We start from the raw sequence: 17,550 nt of genomic DNA, 5'->3' as shown, positions 1-17,550 counted from the left end.
AGCCAACATCACGCGGTGTTCCCAGGCGGTCACCCATCCAAGTACTGACCGCGCCCGATGTTGCTTAACTTCGGTGATCGGACGAGAACCGGTGTATTCAACATGGTATGGACGTTGGCGACAAATGTGTTGAATTACCTTATCACAATATGACAATCTGTCAGATAATATAAATACCCACAAATGTTAGCGTTAAAGCCTTGTTGAAAGTCGCATTAAAAAATACGGTATTCTATTTTATAGTGATAAAATAGTTGATCGGTTCGGAATATCAATGAGTTGTGTGTTTTAAACCCTTCATATTGAAAAAGATGGATATTATTCGGAGCGAAGACGGAGATATGAAATGGTTTCAAGAAGTTGGTTGAGTGTAAGAACAAAAGGAAAGATATATTTTTGTAGGCCCCTCAAACGTTAATACGCTGTTAGTATTCATCACTTATTGACAATCCTACACATACAAAAGATGTTATGTTTAACATCTATCCATTAAGTTTTGTCAAGATATTATTAGGTTGTCTACATGTACAATAAAAATAAAAAATTAATTAGAGAGTATATATACTTTCCTAGGTTTTCTTTTTGAGCATAAAATTGTAGGACTACTCAAACGTGTTTCAAACTTTCGTCTATCTCATGTTGAGCCGGCCTGCGCAGAAATATGCGCAGTCCAACAAAACCTTGCATTCATTTTCCAATATATATACAAATCTAAATTAAAAAGATAACAACACATCGTTGAACTTGGGCGGAAAATGGAAAATCTTCCCCGCCCTAGAGACCGGAAGCTTAAGGTCTTAGCTTCCGGGAAAACCTGGAGGAGGGCAGGAAAATTTCTGACTTGTGGGCGGCGGTACCAGGAGTGCAAAGTTCTTAGGAAGATTGTCTAAGCAACTAGTGGTTATGCCCTGTTCTGCGCATGCGTCAAAATATTGATTTTTCGCACCCCTGTTGAAAACATTGGCATAGTAAAGTATTGTGGATGCGTCAAATAATCATCATATCAACCCAATACTGGCCCACAAAAGGGCACGGGTCTCCTTTTACAATGAGAAGGAGTTAAGGCCGTAGTCCACCACGCTGGCTCAGTGTGGATAGCTGGACTCCACACACCTTTGAAAACTTTATGTAAAACTCAGGCATGCCGGTTTTCTCACAATGTTTTCTTTTACCGTTGAAGAAAGTGATATTTAAATTGCTTAAGAAAAACGCGCCAAACTTAGAAAAATTAGAGGCTGGGAATCGAACTCGTCCCCCGAAAGCAAAGTCCTACCCACTGAGCTAACACCTCTTTGTCAAAAAATACGCCTAATGATAAAATTTGTTGTCTAATGAAATACTGGCCCACCACCACTTTGATAAAACGTGTCAACGGTACATAGCGAGCATATCCACAAGATTCAAAAAAAATATACATCATGTATCGTCATCGATGAAGCTTCTTACGGCGTATGGTACCCTGGTAAAGCGGATGTAGTGAAACCGACTATGTCAGGGTTGTTCGAGGATTTTCCGGATATAATGCGGAAATTCCCTTTCACCCGGTCATGAATGGAGAAGGGGATGGAATCACAGTGCGGGTTTTCAGGGAAAATACCCAAATCAATTGATTATCTTCGATTGATAAGATTAGAAGTAATCGTTATTTTCGTTTATGAATAAGTTTACGAGTACAATTACATTTTAACAATTTTTACTTCTACACGATTATGTTCAAAACGTTTTCCTTAAAAAGGGGTTTTAGAAAACCTTTTTAAAAACCTAGAGTGCATTTGATATTATATTTGTGTATTATATTTGAGCTCCTCAGTTTAAGCAGTTTAATTGAAAACGTCATAAAATATATCTTTCGTAATGTTATCATCTAAATCTTTTTAAAATAGCAAAAACAATTGAATTTTGGAGCATTTTATTCATTTAAAATTACAAGAAATACCATGAGAATCAAAATACAGAGTAGGTAGTATATGTTTATATATTTCAAATCATTCGTATATGTTTATATATTTCATGTTTCGTATATTTCAAAATTGAGCGCATGGAAGTAGCAAGTATAAACAAAATACGATTCTAAAACCACGTGGTTTCAGAATTTGTGACAACGGTACAAATTCCTTTCGAATTCCTAAAGAAATGCCATTGAAAATTCCCTCTGAAGTTCTTTGGAAAGAGTTCCCAAACATTCGAATGTACCAGGGCGCTATAGCACCTAAGGCGGTCGCTTGCTCCTATTGATCTTTACACTTCGTGCGTAAGTTCCCGCCATTTGTAAAGTTACGGGGCGATTGAATGAATGCGCTCAAATTTGAAACTGTTTATAACTGGTTGATACTTTCGACTAAAGTAATCTTTTACAAAGAATTTGATAAATCACGCTAATCGCAATAGGAATGAAGACTAATTTTGAAAAACTGCCCTAGGTTGTTCTAAATTATCTACTATATCAAAAAAATAACTTATTTTAGCAAAAATTTAAGGTTTTGTTGCAAATTATCGTTTTTGCGGGAAATAGTTATTTTAAATTTAAAAAAAAAATGGACATAGGGTGTCACCTTGCGGAACGCATCTTTCGCATAACCTGCAAGGTTTCCACTTAACATCAGGTGGGCCATCTGCTTTGTCCGTCAATTATTACTATAAAAAAAACGTTAAGATATACAGTTGCGCCTAAACGTTTGAGAATGCGATCACTTTTTTACAGCGACTGAATTTGTACAATTCAAAGGTGACGTTTGCTCCCACCAGTACCTACGTCTCACTTGCACCTTATTGAATTAAATATAATCCAAATTAACGGAACAAAATTACGCCATAATATTTATTTAGCTACAGTTTCATTTAAATATAAACTGAATTCAACAAAGATGTTGATAACAAAGACGAAACTAAATCAGGTCTAAATAATCATACTCTACGCCAGCCTATGAAATCCATTCTCAGTTGCACATTGGGAATGGGTTGGTAGAAAAGAGCCGTGCGCGATACAGCATACACGCGGGACCGTTTTGCCACTTGCAGAAACATTTAACTAACACGAAGCGTTATTTTAGTTAACTAAAATATGGAGACATCGGACAGCGACAAAGCTTTAGGGAAGTGCTCTTTTGAGGATGCTTTAGATATAAGCGGTAAGTTTAAATCAGATCACAGATTTACGACGTGTGTCAGACGGGTGTCCTTTCTTGTCCTCCACGGGAGAAAGGGTTTTAGGCCGTAGTCTCCAACCTTGATCAAGTAGGCCTAATATAAATACTTTTGAAACGTCAAGTCAGTCTTTTTGTAGTGATTCTAGCACCGGTTCGGAAGGCAGATTCCACCGAGAAGAGACGGCAAGAAACTCAGAAGATTGCTCTTCTACAACATCATTTCACAGTTTACAATCTTCAAAATTTTTTATTCTTGTGAGAGATGAGAGCGGAGCCTGCTTCCAAACAGCCTTGTCGTTAATAATTTCATCGATCGACTAAGATTTATTGAATGTGTTTTAACGAATGGTTTGGACTTTTGTATTGGTAGGTCCAAAATTACCTTGGGAATCATATAATTAAATAAAAGCATATACTCAATTCCACAAATGACTTCTGTACTTTACGCAAACGATATGCAGACGTCCCTGTCCCTGACTTATGTTCATTTCGAATAATATAAATAATTCGAATAATATCCACTTTTCGTTTATAAAGAGTAATGTTTTTTGTCACAAGTATTAATAATATACTAGCTGACCCATGCAACTTCGTCTGCACAAAATCGGTTATTACCGGAAAAAAAAAATTATATTTTCTAAAAATGAATCCTAGCTAGATCGATTTATCGCTCCCGAAACCCCCTGTATACTAAATTTCATGAAAATCGTTGGAGCCGATTCCGAGATTCCAATTATATACACACTTAACAATTATATACAAGAATTGCTCGTTTAAAGATATACGATTATTAATATTTTGTGAAGCTACCGTGAGTGTACCTATTTCATAAAATTTGTCACGTGGTTTATTTTACTATCCTAAAAAGTACCCAGAACCTGCTCCGCAGGACAATTGCAGACACTTAAATATAATTCAATCTAACGACAAACTGGGTATGCCACTTAATTTCCTCGAATGTTAATTTTTAGATGACGCCATGTAACGACTTATATAACCCAAAGTTTTTTTACTTTAAATTTTACCCCGTATTTCTTTTTTTTTATCAAACTTTTAAATACTTAATTTAGGTTTTCAGCAGTGGCGTTCATAGAGGGTATGCAAAGGGTATGCAGATGATATAAAATGAAGAAAATCTCCTGTACGAGTTATAAAAATCTTAAGGATAGACATTGTAAGAGTTATTAAAATTCTACCCATAAGTATTTATAACTTGTACTGGAGATTTACTTTACGCACTACTATGCACGCCACTCGTCATCAGGTAGGTACATATTATGCGATTTCGTCTCCCTAAAACTAATAAAAATTTATTGCTGTACGAACTTTCATTCGCTAATCTAAGTTAGATACCGACCCGACCCACCGTGGCGCATAGTCCGTCCGCCTATGCATAGCGAAAATAAAGCAATAGCTTTATTTTCGACATTTTGCTCAGCTCCTAAAAGTAAAATAGTCTATAACCTTATACATAAATCTACAGCTTTATTACAAGTAGTAGTATACGTCTATAATAGATAAAGGTAAAAGATAGAGAGATACTCACTCATTTGATAACTTGTTTCCTTTGAGAGTTACTAAAAAACAAGGCCTGTGCCGTAAAGTCTTTCCACACAGCGATACTTACACAGTTTCCGAATGAAATATGATACCTTAATTTACAATTTCTATTTGTGTTCACCGCATCTTCATACAGCTTATCAATATCAATAAGTAGCCTCATGTCCAATAGAACTCAATGAGAGACGATTGTTTGGTATACCTATTACGTGTAGGATGTGCTGGGAAAAATAAGATTTTCAGATATCACGATAACATAAGGGCCTGTCTACATAAACCTGTGTAGTACATTAGATACCATCTGGCATTTGAAGCCTTAGAAGAATGACACCGAGGAAGTATCATTCATGCGATCCCCCGTAAAATATCTCTAAGGAGGCCATAATTCAAAGTCTATCTCTATAAATCCAAAATTGTAGGTTTGTCTAGGTTTACTTCGGCATAATCGAGTTAGATGGATGATATACGTATATGCTCTGAAGAAGAGGTTTTGGATTACCTCAATATATTGAGATCTATAGTTCTAATCCGCGCTCCCCGCGGACAGGGGATTAGTTTAGACGGAGAAGCGAATTTCAAAAACGATGTGGCCTGTTAACTAATTCGCCGCTACAGAGTATAGATAGTTGTTGCATTAACAGTGTAAACATCTTTGAAAAGGACCGGATGAAGGACTCTACTAAATAGAGATCTGACAAAATGCCCAACGGCCAAGTTTTTGTTTTATTTCTCTACAAGTTAGCCCTTGACTGCAATCTCACCTGGTGGTAAGTAATGCAGTCTAAGATGGTAGCGGGCGAACCTATTAGGGAGTATCGTTGTCATACCCCTTATCAGCTTCTACGCGACATCGCACCTGAACACTAAATCGCTTAGCGGCACATCTTTGTAGGTAGGGTTGTAACTAGCGACGGCCAAAGCCTCTCACCAGACCAGACGAGAGAAAATTCATTGCCCTGCCGGGAATCGAAACTGGGACTTGCTTAAATTCACAGCGCTCACCGTTGCGCCAGGGAGGTCGTCAATTCTTGGAGCGAGAAGACGCTCCGTTTCTGGTGCTCTTTTAACGATAGCTAAACACGCCAATTTTCCAGAAAAAGGTCTACCTCAGCGGGTTTCCGCTGGCAACTTGTGGTCGTATGTGGACCGCTATCTGGTGGTGACTTGAAACACCGTAGAATTTAGTCAATTTGAGTTCGGCAATACTATTACAATAGCCCTACCCATAGCTAGACTATAACCATGAGGATTCTCCACGTAAAAAAGGAGCAAGAGTTAACGTGCCATAGAATTAAAAAGAAATATCCATCCTTTCTTTTATTTTTAAAAAGTTTAATTTGTTAATGATAACTTTTTTTTTTTTGTGTAACTCGTACCTTATATGTTAATTGCTATGTGTTGTTTTTATCCCAAATAAAAGATTTTATTATTATTAGGTTAGGTTTAGGCTGTAGTTCACCAAGCTGGCGCCGTGGAAATCAGTAGACATTGAGAACATTATGGTAAATTCTCAGGCATGCAGTCTTCCTCATAATGTTTTCAATCCTTTAACGGTTAAAACACGTAAAAGAAAAATGTCTCAATACTCATTTCAGGCTTCGGCAAATACAACTACGGTATGCTCTCGGTCTGCTGTCTACTCATTCTCCAGATGTACATCGATATCTTCGGCTTGTCAGTTCTTCTGCCTAGCGTTTCCTGTGATATGGATCTGACGACAAACGACCAGGGGCTTCTGTGTGCTGTACCATTGATCGGTTCGTATCCCATTTTTAACCTTCTTTTACAAATTTTGAATAAATAAATAACTTAATAATTTAAAAGTGCCTTCGCAGTCATTTGCCGTGAAGTCTTAAATTCGCGAAATAACATGGCGGGACGTCTTTGGCGAATGGATGCTTTTTTATATTATTGTCGGCCAATCAGAAGGTTCACCAGAAAGGAAACCCATCGCCAATAAACAGAGCGATTCGCATGGTATGCGAGGGGCACGTCCTGCAAAAATGCCGCCCTCAGTCCATCAATCTCGCACGTAGGTTTTTATCCTCATGTGCCTGTAATTACACCGGCAATCACGCCCTTTAGACCGGCAGGGTGATTACGTATCTCGCGACAGCAATGCGACAGGCGTAAAGCTTGCAAACACTGCTCTCAAACGTCACTGTTCCATACAATAAATTAAAAAAAGTGACATTTGACAGCAGTGATTGCAAGATTTACGCCTGTCGCATTGCTGTCGCGAGATACGTAATCACCCTGCCGAACACAGCAATGTTGCTTGGCGACCGCAATGCTGCTTGGCGACAGTAATACTGCGCTGAGGCAGAAGTAAGCTTGGCATGGCTCTACTACTAAACCAGCCACGGCCAAGCCTCGCTAGAGAAAATTCAGAAATGATTAATTCCCAAAATTTCCCTCTCAACATTACTTCCTACATCGCCAGAGAGATTGAGTATATAAAATAGGTAAAAAGTAAGTCGTTATTTGTTTCCTCCAGGTATCATGGTGTCATCCTACGCCTGGGGCCTGTGCGCAGACACGCTGGGTCGACGGAAAACCATGATCATAGCTATGCCGATCGGATTGCTCTTGACTTTGGCGACCAGCATAGCACCCAACTTCACTAGTCTCTGCTTATTAAAACTCCTGTCTGCTGGATTGTAAGTATTTTTTATTGCACAATTAATGCTTTTAAATAAACCATCAAAGCCAATATTTGTTATTTGTTTAAAACAAGGAAAAGAGTTTAAAACTATAGGTGTTCATGATTTTTAGAGATAGATAGTAGGTATACTTACCAATTATCAGCTTGATGCCTTGGATTCAGTGAATCGCCGTGCTAGGAGACTCATCGGTGAGTTTGGAGCATCGTCACAAGGTTGCCGTCCTTTCGGTATTCTATAAGATATATTTCGGAGAGAGTGCTCAACAACGGTTTGATCTACATAGTTCCCTCCTCACCTTTTTACCATCGAACCACGAGACATCGTAAACATCTTCATCCCTACATGGTTGACATACCACGGACGCGTACGAAGCGCTTTGCATCTTCGTTGCTGATTCGCACCGCAAGGATCTGGAATGACCTTCCAGCTTCCATTTTCCCCAGTACCTACAATATGAGTACCTTCAAATCAAGAGTGAATAGGCATCTTGTAGCTTGTAGCTCGTCTTGTGTCGCGCTCAACCTTAGGCTGCAACATCACTCAGCATCAGTCGTTATTGCAGTCAAGATCTCGTCAGTAAAAATAATCGCTTCTGATGTTCGCTTGTGCGTGATTCTGGACGGCAAAAAGATTGTAGACTACTGAATAGATGGCTTCTTACAGTTCTTCGGCCGCAAACGCCTCCGCTTTCGTGTTACTCGGTGAGACAGTGCCGCGGGAGCGCCGCAGTCGGTTTATGTTCCTCATGGCCAGCGCCACCATGGTCGGCCAACTTATCATATCTTGTAAGTAAACAAGTATTTTGAGGCTCCTCTAACTCGGCAACTTTCTCCTTCCTTACTTCCTTCGAAGCGCTCACGTTTGCATCCTGCGTGTGAGAAACCATAAGAGGCTGGCTTCTTTTGATGGTTTGCACACAACGTTTGGCCTTGCCTAAAAAATAGCCCCGTGCACACCGCCCTTCCTTGCAAGACGCCTGATGTTTTGTAGAGCGTACTTTGCTCAGATATTGCTAATTGTTAAAATAAGAGACATGTATAAATAACTATAAATATAAATATAAATAAATATGCTACGACTATACACACATCGCTATCTAGCCCCAAATTCTTAGTACCCATAACACTAGCGTAGCTTGTGTTATGGGTACTAAGATGACTGATGAATAATTTTATAGAAGCATAAAAAAATATAGAAGCATTCTGCCTTTAGAAGCAAAGTAAATATTTAAATTGTGAGACATTTGTGCTTCTCGTTTTCAAACGTAACTATAAATTGAATCGATCGATATCGAATTTCGAATTCATATACGAAAATCTTAGGGCAGTAATTAACTAATGCTCAAATATGTATAGTGCCAGCACTACCAGTCTTTTCCCTGAAATTCCACATCTACGTACCATGGCTGTCGATCGAATACCGCCCCTGGAGGTTGCTGATGCAGATTCTGTGCATTCCTGGAGGCCTGGGACTCATTGGCATAGTACTTCTGGAGGAGAGCCCCAAATTCCTCCTTAGCAAAGGCCTGGAGCAAAGAGCTTTGGATGTTTTGAAGAAAATGTTTCACTCCAATACGGGATTACATTATGACAACTATCCAGTAAGTACGCTTCTACCTTGTATTAAATAAATAAATAAATAAATATACTACGACAATACACATATCGCCATCTAGTCCCGAAGTTAGCACAGCTTGTGTTATAGGTACTAAGATAACTGATGAATAATATATATAAATATGTATAATATACGTATAGACACCCAGACACTGAAAAACATTAATGTTCATGACGCAACACTTTCCAGTTCTGGGAATCGAACCCACGGCCTTCGACTCAGAAAAAAGGGCCGCTGCCCACTGCGCCAATCGGCCGTCTTAATTAAATTGTATTATTCAAAATTGTATTATTTGTAAATTAACGTTTTATACAACAAACCTTAACGTTCTTTTAGGAACGTGAAGGTTTATTTAAAAAAAAACCAACACACAGTCTATTACCATTTTTAACAAACTTGTTAAAGATCATTTTTTGTCTGAATCTTCGGATCTTTAACATGCCATTCCCTTCTGTTTTGTTTGGGGTTTGACAATATTGTATATGTATTATTGATATTAATTCTATAGGTATATATTAATTATCAGTATCTATTATATATTCAGTTTATTATATGTATATATAGGTATATATGCAGACATATATGTTTATTTATATGCACCACCTACTTGTCTTCTTGAGCTGTGTGTTTTTTTAGCCGGGTGTTATTTTTGTTATCACCATCTCACATTGTCATTTGAAAATAATTAAGAAGCAACTTGGTTAGAGCAATTGTTCACACCCAAGCTTTTTTATCGTTTACGTAATCCTCTATACTATTATAGGACTTTTCTATTAGCTTTCGCTTAATACAAACTTTGAACATTTTAGAGACATACCCAAAATATCAACCGGTAATTTATTGTAAAATTGTATAAAATTTCCTTTAAATGAATTGCTTATTTTGTGTAGTCTAGTGTACTGCACTGCAAGTTATTTTTTTCTTATAACGTTCAAATTATTGTAGTCACGTTTTCTCTTCAATTTTGGTACATTTTTGTAAACATACATTAAATTTTCAAATAAGTATGTATTGGCTATAGACTGTCATTATTCGCAGTACCAACTTAGAGAGAAAAATGCAAAACTTCTGTCAGATATTAAGTTAAGGTAACAAAACTGACTGTTTGTTTCCCCAGGTTAAAACACTACACCTCGAGAAGTCGGAACTAAAGAACAGTACGAATTCCGGCTCCTTCTTCCGTCACATGTGGAACCAGACGGCCCCACTGTTCAAGCCCCCACTCCTGAAGAACTCCCTTATATTGTATTTTATTCTACTGTCCGCTTATATGACGTAAGTACAGCAAAGTGTTTAAGGCAACTATACACACCGGCATATTTAGCGGAACACAAAATAAGGTCCAAAGTTAAAAATGATTGGTTCTATTTTAAAATCTACTTACTACAGTTCTTTTTTTATTTAAAGTTTGATTTGTTTTACTTAAAATTAGATCACATTAAGAACAGATTTTGCGAGTAAAGGCTATTTGTGAAAAATGTTATATTATGGAACTTTTCATGTTACCGGGAAAAGTGAAAATTGATATTAAAATATCAATTAATTAAATAAGAAAAATGATGATTAATATAGCGTATTTGCTCCACGTGCTCTTATTAAAGCAAAAAGTAAAGTATATCCAGTGTAGCCTGTAGGCAATGAATAAAATTTCATTCAGGCCATCAAAACAATTTGAAAGATGTCTGTGTGATTTTTTATTTTACCATAAAGCTAACATTAATTAACTAAATAAACTAAGGAAAAAGTAAATTAAAGTAAATTAAACCTTCTACTTTAATGCTCTGTTGCATTTGTATATCTGTGAATTTTCTCTGTGGTATACAATTAAACGTAAGCTTCTAGAAAAGTCCTATTATAGTATAAAGGACTACGTAATCGATAAAAAAGCTTGGGTGTAAACTATTGCTCTAACCAGGTTTCTCTTCTAAAAATTTTAAATGTCATTGTGAGATGGTGATAACAAAAAAAAAACACCCGGCTAAGTTTGTTGTGGGCTTCTTCTTAGACCAGGACGCGTTTGGAACCCTCGTTGCTTTAGTTTTAAGTTTACGAATGTGGTTATCGCCATCATCTCACTACCGTGTAATTCTTATGTAAGTACGCATCAAAAGTGTCACGTATGGGCCTACTTGAATAAAGATATTTTTGACTTTGACTTTGACTATAGTGTATTCATACTACTATTTGTATTTATTTATTTATTTATTTATTTATTGGGTCTACCAGCGATTTTACATAGATAAAAATAATATTACTTATCATATAAATATTACTCAGAGTATGCAAAACCATATAAAGGTAAACACTACATGCTAAATTCGCTTATGTACTAACAATTTTCAAAGAGAATTAATAAAAACTAATAAAAAGAACAACAACAAAAGCCGAAACAGTTACAAACGGAAAAAACTAAATTATTATTATAAAAGAAGTTATGATTAAAATTAAAATTAAAATTAGAACTATGAATTATATTTGAATGAATAAACGTATTATATTACTATACTTCAAATAATTGCTTAAAACACCAGGACTGAAGTGAGTGATACTTCAGTGGGTTTAGTTTGTCGTTGGATTACCGAAAAGCACTTCACAATAATCCCCGGGTATTAAAACTATTGTAAGGAGTGGAAGCCGAAGTAGTTATTGTACTTTTAAATAGCACATTTTCTTTAATCTTTAGTTTCACGTAGGTACTAACATACCTATTTATTTTCAAACTGTCGAGATGTAAATAAGAGATATGAGAGGTAATAGGATAGGTAAATATGTAATCAATTATATTGAATTAGAAGTAAAACAGTGCAAGGATCAACCAGTAAAACTATAATAAAAACAACAAGGTTTTATAAGGTAGGTATATCACTTATTTAACTGCAAATATGAAACAGTATAAAAAACTTTCGATAACTGTAGCTGATTCAATAAGTTTACTTTTGAATCTGTACTTTGATATAGAACTTAAATTCGGTGATCCCAGCATATTTGTTTTGTATTTTTTTTTTATAAAAAAGAAAAGGACAAGTTTTGCTTCGGTAATATTAAATTTGGCTACGACTAAAATTTGAGGCGAGTTTACGTCAGGACACTGGGAAACACGGAATTTCAATGTAGTGTATATTATTCTACTAGTCAAGCACATATGATAACCATATTGAGGGAGTTTTGTAAAAACAAATGTAATTCGCCATTTTGTCGTGGCAGCCATCTTAGATTACAAATATGTCTAAGAGTATTGTCTTTATAGTATTTTACTAGTCAAGCCCTTTCATTTGATACCCATATTGAAAGCGTTGAAAAAAAGAATCATTGAACTTATTTAATGATATTTAACCCCCTGACATGATATTGATATTTTCAGGTCGACCGGGTTCACTATGTGGGTGCCATCGATGACCAACGCTTACTTTAACGGCGGCGATACAACTGGCAAGACGTTTTGCGAAGTGCTGACCGCGTCCATCGCTGTCACATCAACAAAACACGACAATTTCGTACGTTTTTTTAGCGTGTAACAATTTATTAAAAACTAAAACCTTCCCGTACATCTTTATTGCAAGACCGTGAAAATGGTCATCGTCCAGCGTGGTGGACAACGACCTAAACCGTTCTTGTAGTGGACCGTAAATGTGTTGATATGATGATGAAAAATGGTTATGATAAAGAGGACGGAACTCCTCAACTCCAACAACAGAAATTCTTTCGAAATGAGTTTAATAGTGTCATCATCCTCATTATAATCACATTACCCACCCCAGGCCCACTACAGGGAACAGGCCTCCTCTGAGAATGAGAAGATTTAATTTACACATACTTTATTATGTACAATTATGCGCCATTACAAATTTATTTATTTTTAAAAATTTACACGCTATGTCCAAAAGATATTGCTTTACTCAAAAAATACTATGACACAAAGTACACATAAAATTTTGTATTGCATTTAAGCTACCTCATAACGTCCTGCAAGGAATATGTCAAGTCACAAGTAACCGTGTATAAGAGAGAAAGAAAGAAAAATCGTCTTTGTTGTCACACATTTGTGTAAAATGTTACATTTGTGTCATAAATTTGTTGGAGAATTTTAAAAAAAATGTGTGACAATAGTTTGGTTTTTGTTTCAGCCCCATAAAAATTATTTGTTGGCAGTTACTTCATTTGCATGGAAATTTATATGTGTATGCTGTTCTCTAACCCCTGTACTACTTCTATCCCCATACATCATCGTCATCATATAAATCCATCACCGACCCGCTACAGGGCTCCGGTCACCTCCCACAATGCGAAAGGATTTAGGGCGTAGTCCATCACGCTGGCCCGTGCAAATTGGTGGACTTCACACACCTTTAATATTATGGAGAACTCTCAGGTATGTAGGTTTCCTCACGATGTTTTCCTTCACCATCGAAGCAAGTGATATTTTTATTGCTTTAACGCTCATAAATTAGAAAAGTTAGAGGTGCGTTCCGGGATTCGAACTCGCTACCCTGATAGTGAAGTCGAAGTCCTACCCTCGAAGTCCTTTTGGCCAAGAACAAAGTGTAGCACGAAGATAATTCGAATATCTTGAAATTTGCAGACAAGCAGTATTAACAAGGATTGCGACCACGTCATCCAACCGCTAACATTATACGCTGTGATGGTGTACTCCGGCCTCTGTGGGACTCTGAACCTCCTGCTCACCTTCGTGGTGGGCCCCCTGGGGAGGAAGAAGACAACACTACTCGTGTTCATCGTCTGCATTACTTGCGGAGTTGTCCTAATGTTCATAAGAGTACCAATGTTGAGCATCTTGATGTTCTACATGTTTCCGTATGTGGCTCTTATACTGGGTAATATTAACAGCTACCTGGTTGAGTTGAATCCAACGTATTTAAGGTGAGTGCACTGTTTTATTTTGAAGTATAACTTCTTTAAGCGCGACTACGGAGTAGCTCAGATTTTTTCTGACGGAATTAAAGCTTACGTCAGACGTCGGTGTAGTTTCCGCTATTTAAAAAATATTATTTGGATTGGTCGTAAGTTTATGTCATATACTCCACGCTTTTTGACTTACATGCCAACTAGTGGCAAATATAAAAATTCAGGATTATTTATTTCCAATATTTTTGCGACATCGCACCGGAACACTAAATCGCTTACCGGGACGTCTACGTCTTGGCCACGGCCAAAGCCTCGCACCAGACAAAATGATGTGAAATATCAATTTGTACGCCGTAGCTATAATGGGTTTATCCGATATGGTTCCATTTAAATTACATATACATTCCCACATCTGGAAAAAGTTTGTGTGATGAGCATGAATGTTTTTCAGTGTCTGGGTGTTCATATGTATATTATAAGTATTTATGTATATTATTTATAAAAAATATTCATCAGTCACCTCAGTACCCATAACACAAGCTACGGTTAATTTGGGGCTGTTTGGCGATTGTTATCGTAGTATATAAAAAAGCATATATAACACAAGCTAAACTTACTTTAGGCCTTGATGGCGATGTGTGTAATGTCCTATATTTATTTATTTAGAGGCATGGCGACATGTCTGTCAGTGGTGGTGGCGCGGGGCTTCGGCTTCGCGAGTGTACAACTGATCGGAAGGCTGCTGGTTGCCAACTGCGAGCCTATGATTGCCGGGTACATCGTGATAGTCATACGTAAGTTATTTATATCCGACATGATGCCAGTTTGAATGTAATGATATATGATTTAGGTTTAGGAGATTTCTTAATGAGATCGTTATTTTTTTTTGTTCAATACAAGTTAGCCCTTGATGATGCCATGTTTTTCCACGCGACATCGCACCGGAACACTAAATACCTTAGCGGCATGCCTTTGTCGGACGTTATAAATTCCAAAATTGCCCCTGCCGGAAATCGAACCCGAAACCTTCTACTTAAATTCACAGCGCTCACCGTTGCGCCAAGGAGGTCGTTAAAAGTATAAAGATTGTAGGAATTCCAAATTCCACCATGCGAATTCTCCTGCTTTTCGCGGAGTAGGTATAGCAAATTAAGCTTAATTTTCATAACTTGAATTCTTGAAAAATAGGCTTCTTATCCCAGGAAAACAAACGTTATTGTAAAATGTTATTTTTTTGTTTCTTTACACAGTTGGCCTAATAACAGCGTGTTTCTTGCCACCTGACGTCAAAAACATCGCACACACCACTAAATGACATGATACGTCGTCATTGCGCAAAAACGAGAAAATGTGATTTTAAGGAACAGAAATACTCTTAGTATAACAGTACATGATGTAGATTATATAAGATTAAATTATCGAAAGTACTTTTTTTTTGTTTCTGTGGGTATTCCGCGGGCTATAAATTTGGAATGCAAGCAGCTCTGCTTTCATTTTACACAAGAAAGAACAATGAATTTTAAGCTGTAAAATTATATTAAAAAGAAGCCACTGCTGAATTTCTTGCTTACTTCTCGTTATAATCTGCCTTCCGAACCGATGGTAAAGTCACTACCAACAGGCAGACTTTACGTCTCAAAAGTGCTTATAATAGGCATGGGTTGAAAAAAAAAATGTAATTTTTGTTATTTATTGTATGTCTTGCAGACATTTGTTAATTATGTGGTTGTCTATGGATAGATTGAATGTACAACAGCCTGTTACATCACAGATTTTCCTCATCAATGGGAAAACAGGTACTCACGATGCAATCTATTCAATCTATTCACAAGAAGCCATTCAAGTGCATTCAATCTGAGACAAGTGTTTTCCATAACATGCTTTTCTACATCGCACAGACTAATTGAAAACAGAGCTAGCATACAATTAAATGAACATGTACTTTTCATGTGTATACCTAAGTAAAACAGCAATATATAACTTTATATAAGTATATTTTGGCAGTGATTTTTTATAACTAAAAAGTCGTCCGGGAAAGTTCTACCGCCATGCTTATTATTATATATATGCGCCAAACCGCATTGTTGCAAAGCTGTGTTTCGGTCAAAAACCTTTGTGGGGCTGAGTATATGATATATAACATGATACCGAAAGTAATATTAGATAAGTTTAAAGAATCTATAAAAACACATTTGATACATCAAGGTTATTGATGAATGTCTTAATGACAAGGTTGCCTGGAAGCAAACTGCTGAGTTTCTTGCCGGCTTCTTCTCTGTAGAATCCGCCTTCCGAGCCGGCGGTAGTCACTACAAACAGACATACTTGACGTTTCAAAAGTGTATATACTTATTACTTACTTGAAATAAAAATCATTTTGAATTTTTATAGACGTGGTTTCCGTGATTGGTGGGACGCATTTTGCAGCTCGTGTTTTTTACATGCCCTGCGCTTCGCAGTATATTGTTCTGTTTATAACTGTAAAAAGAAATTAATGTAATTTAATATAGCCATGTGGAAGGACTCGGGTTCAATCTCAAGCAGTATGGATCATATCTTAATTATATGTGGTCTGGTCAGCCTTCAGCCTTGGCTATTTTTTATATTTATAAACATTTGCACACTGTCTGTGACAGTCGATTGTGAAGGGTCTGTTTAATGAAATATGTACTTGTTATGTACCCACAATTTGGCAAATAAATAAATATTATATTATTATTATTAGTTTCTACCCTTCCGACAAAGTCGTGCCGCCAAGCGTAAACATCAATGATTGAGTAAATGAAGTTACATAACACTTTTGTTTGGCCCATGGTGTTCAGACACGATAAATTTTATTACACCGTGTCCCAAAAATTGGTCTTGACGTCTGATGGCCGAAGAGCTGGCGCTAAGTCTAGCAATTCAAAGGGGCAATGGCGCCAGCATTTTGGGTAACATGCCCAGAAGTAAACAGTTAGACGGACAGCTTATATTTTTTGTAAAAATTAATATTAATTTGTAAATTTTATTATTTATTTGAAATGATTATTCACCTTTTGGTGTAAACAAATTGCTGTTTCAAATTGTTTATATCAAATTTTACTAATGATGTTTATCTTCGCCGTTAGAGAAGGTGATAATTTAATAGCTTAAATAATAAACGCACATAAACATATAACTCTCAACTATCTATATTTATAAAATAAACTAACAAATAAAAAAGTTTAAGGTTTGTGTCGGGTATCAAACTCGGTCCTCTCGAAATAGAGGCCGTAGCCCCAACCATTTGGCTATGAGCGCTTCTTCTAGCTGGATGATTACACCTAGTAGTAATAGATTTTCGTATTCCCATTTTCCGGTTTCTTCAAAAAATACAGTACTCTGTGTTCTAGGAAAGTACCTGATAAAACCCGTAACAAATTTTCGCAGCGATACAATGATATCCAACAAAATAAGTAATAGAAATTATTTGAATGTACTTCATTACCATGAAGACGATTCCTCTGTAAACATCCCATTTCATAATCCTTTATAGCATTTATAAAACAAACTTATGGCTATACTTAAATAATTTTACTGAATGGGTATATTAATTTTTGTAATAATCCAGTGATCTATTTGTTTATTATTTTTGCAAATCAAATCGTATCATGTGATATAAAAATATACATTTTAATTTTAAGAATATAAAAAAAAACATATTAGTGCGTGTGATA

General features: G+C 36.6%; 1 protein-coding gene and 1 non-coding gene across 2 annotated transcripts; one reads left to right on the top strand and one right to left on the bottom strand.

The window, feature by feature from the left end:
• On the bottom strand, positions 1-119 carry LOC120627174. Its single transcript, XR_005658898.1, has one exon. It is a non-coding gene; the product is annotated as a 5S ribosomal RNA (ribosomal RNA).
• Positions 120-3,010: 2,891 nt separating this feature from the next.
• LOC120626863 (synaptic vesicle 2-related protein-like) lies at positions 3,011-15,190 on the top strand. Its single transcript, XM_039894645.1, has 10 exons — positions 3,011-3,128; positions 6,302-6,463; positions 7,204-7,366; positions 8,036-8,157; positions 8,728-8,972; positions 10,107-10,264; positions 12,351-12,483; positions 13,569-13,867; positions 14,519-14,646; positions 15,103-15,190. The coding sequence occupies exons 1-10, from the start codon at positions 3,062-3,064 to the stop codon at positions 15,165-15,167; spliced, it is 1,542 nt and encodes a 513-aa protein (XP_039750579.1). The 5' UTR covers positions 3,011-3,061; the 3' UTR covers positions 15,168-15,190.
• Positions 15,191-17,550: the final 2,360 nt, after the last annotated feature.

This window comes from Pararge aegeria, chromosome 10 (assembly GCF_905163445.1).
Source record: "Pararge aegeria chromosome 10, ilParAegt1.1, whole genome shotgun sequence".
NCBI lineage: Eukaryota > Metazoa > Arthropoda > Insecta > Lepidoptera > Nymphalidae > Pararge > Pararge aegeria.
This window is presented reverse-complemented; position numbering and strand designations above follow the sequence as displayed.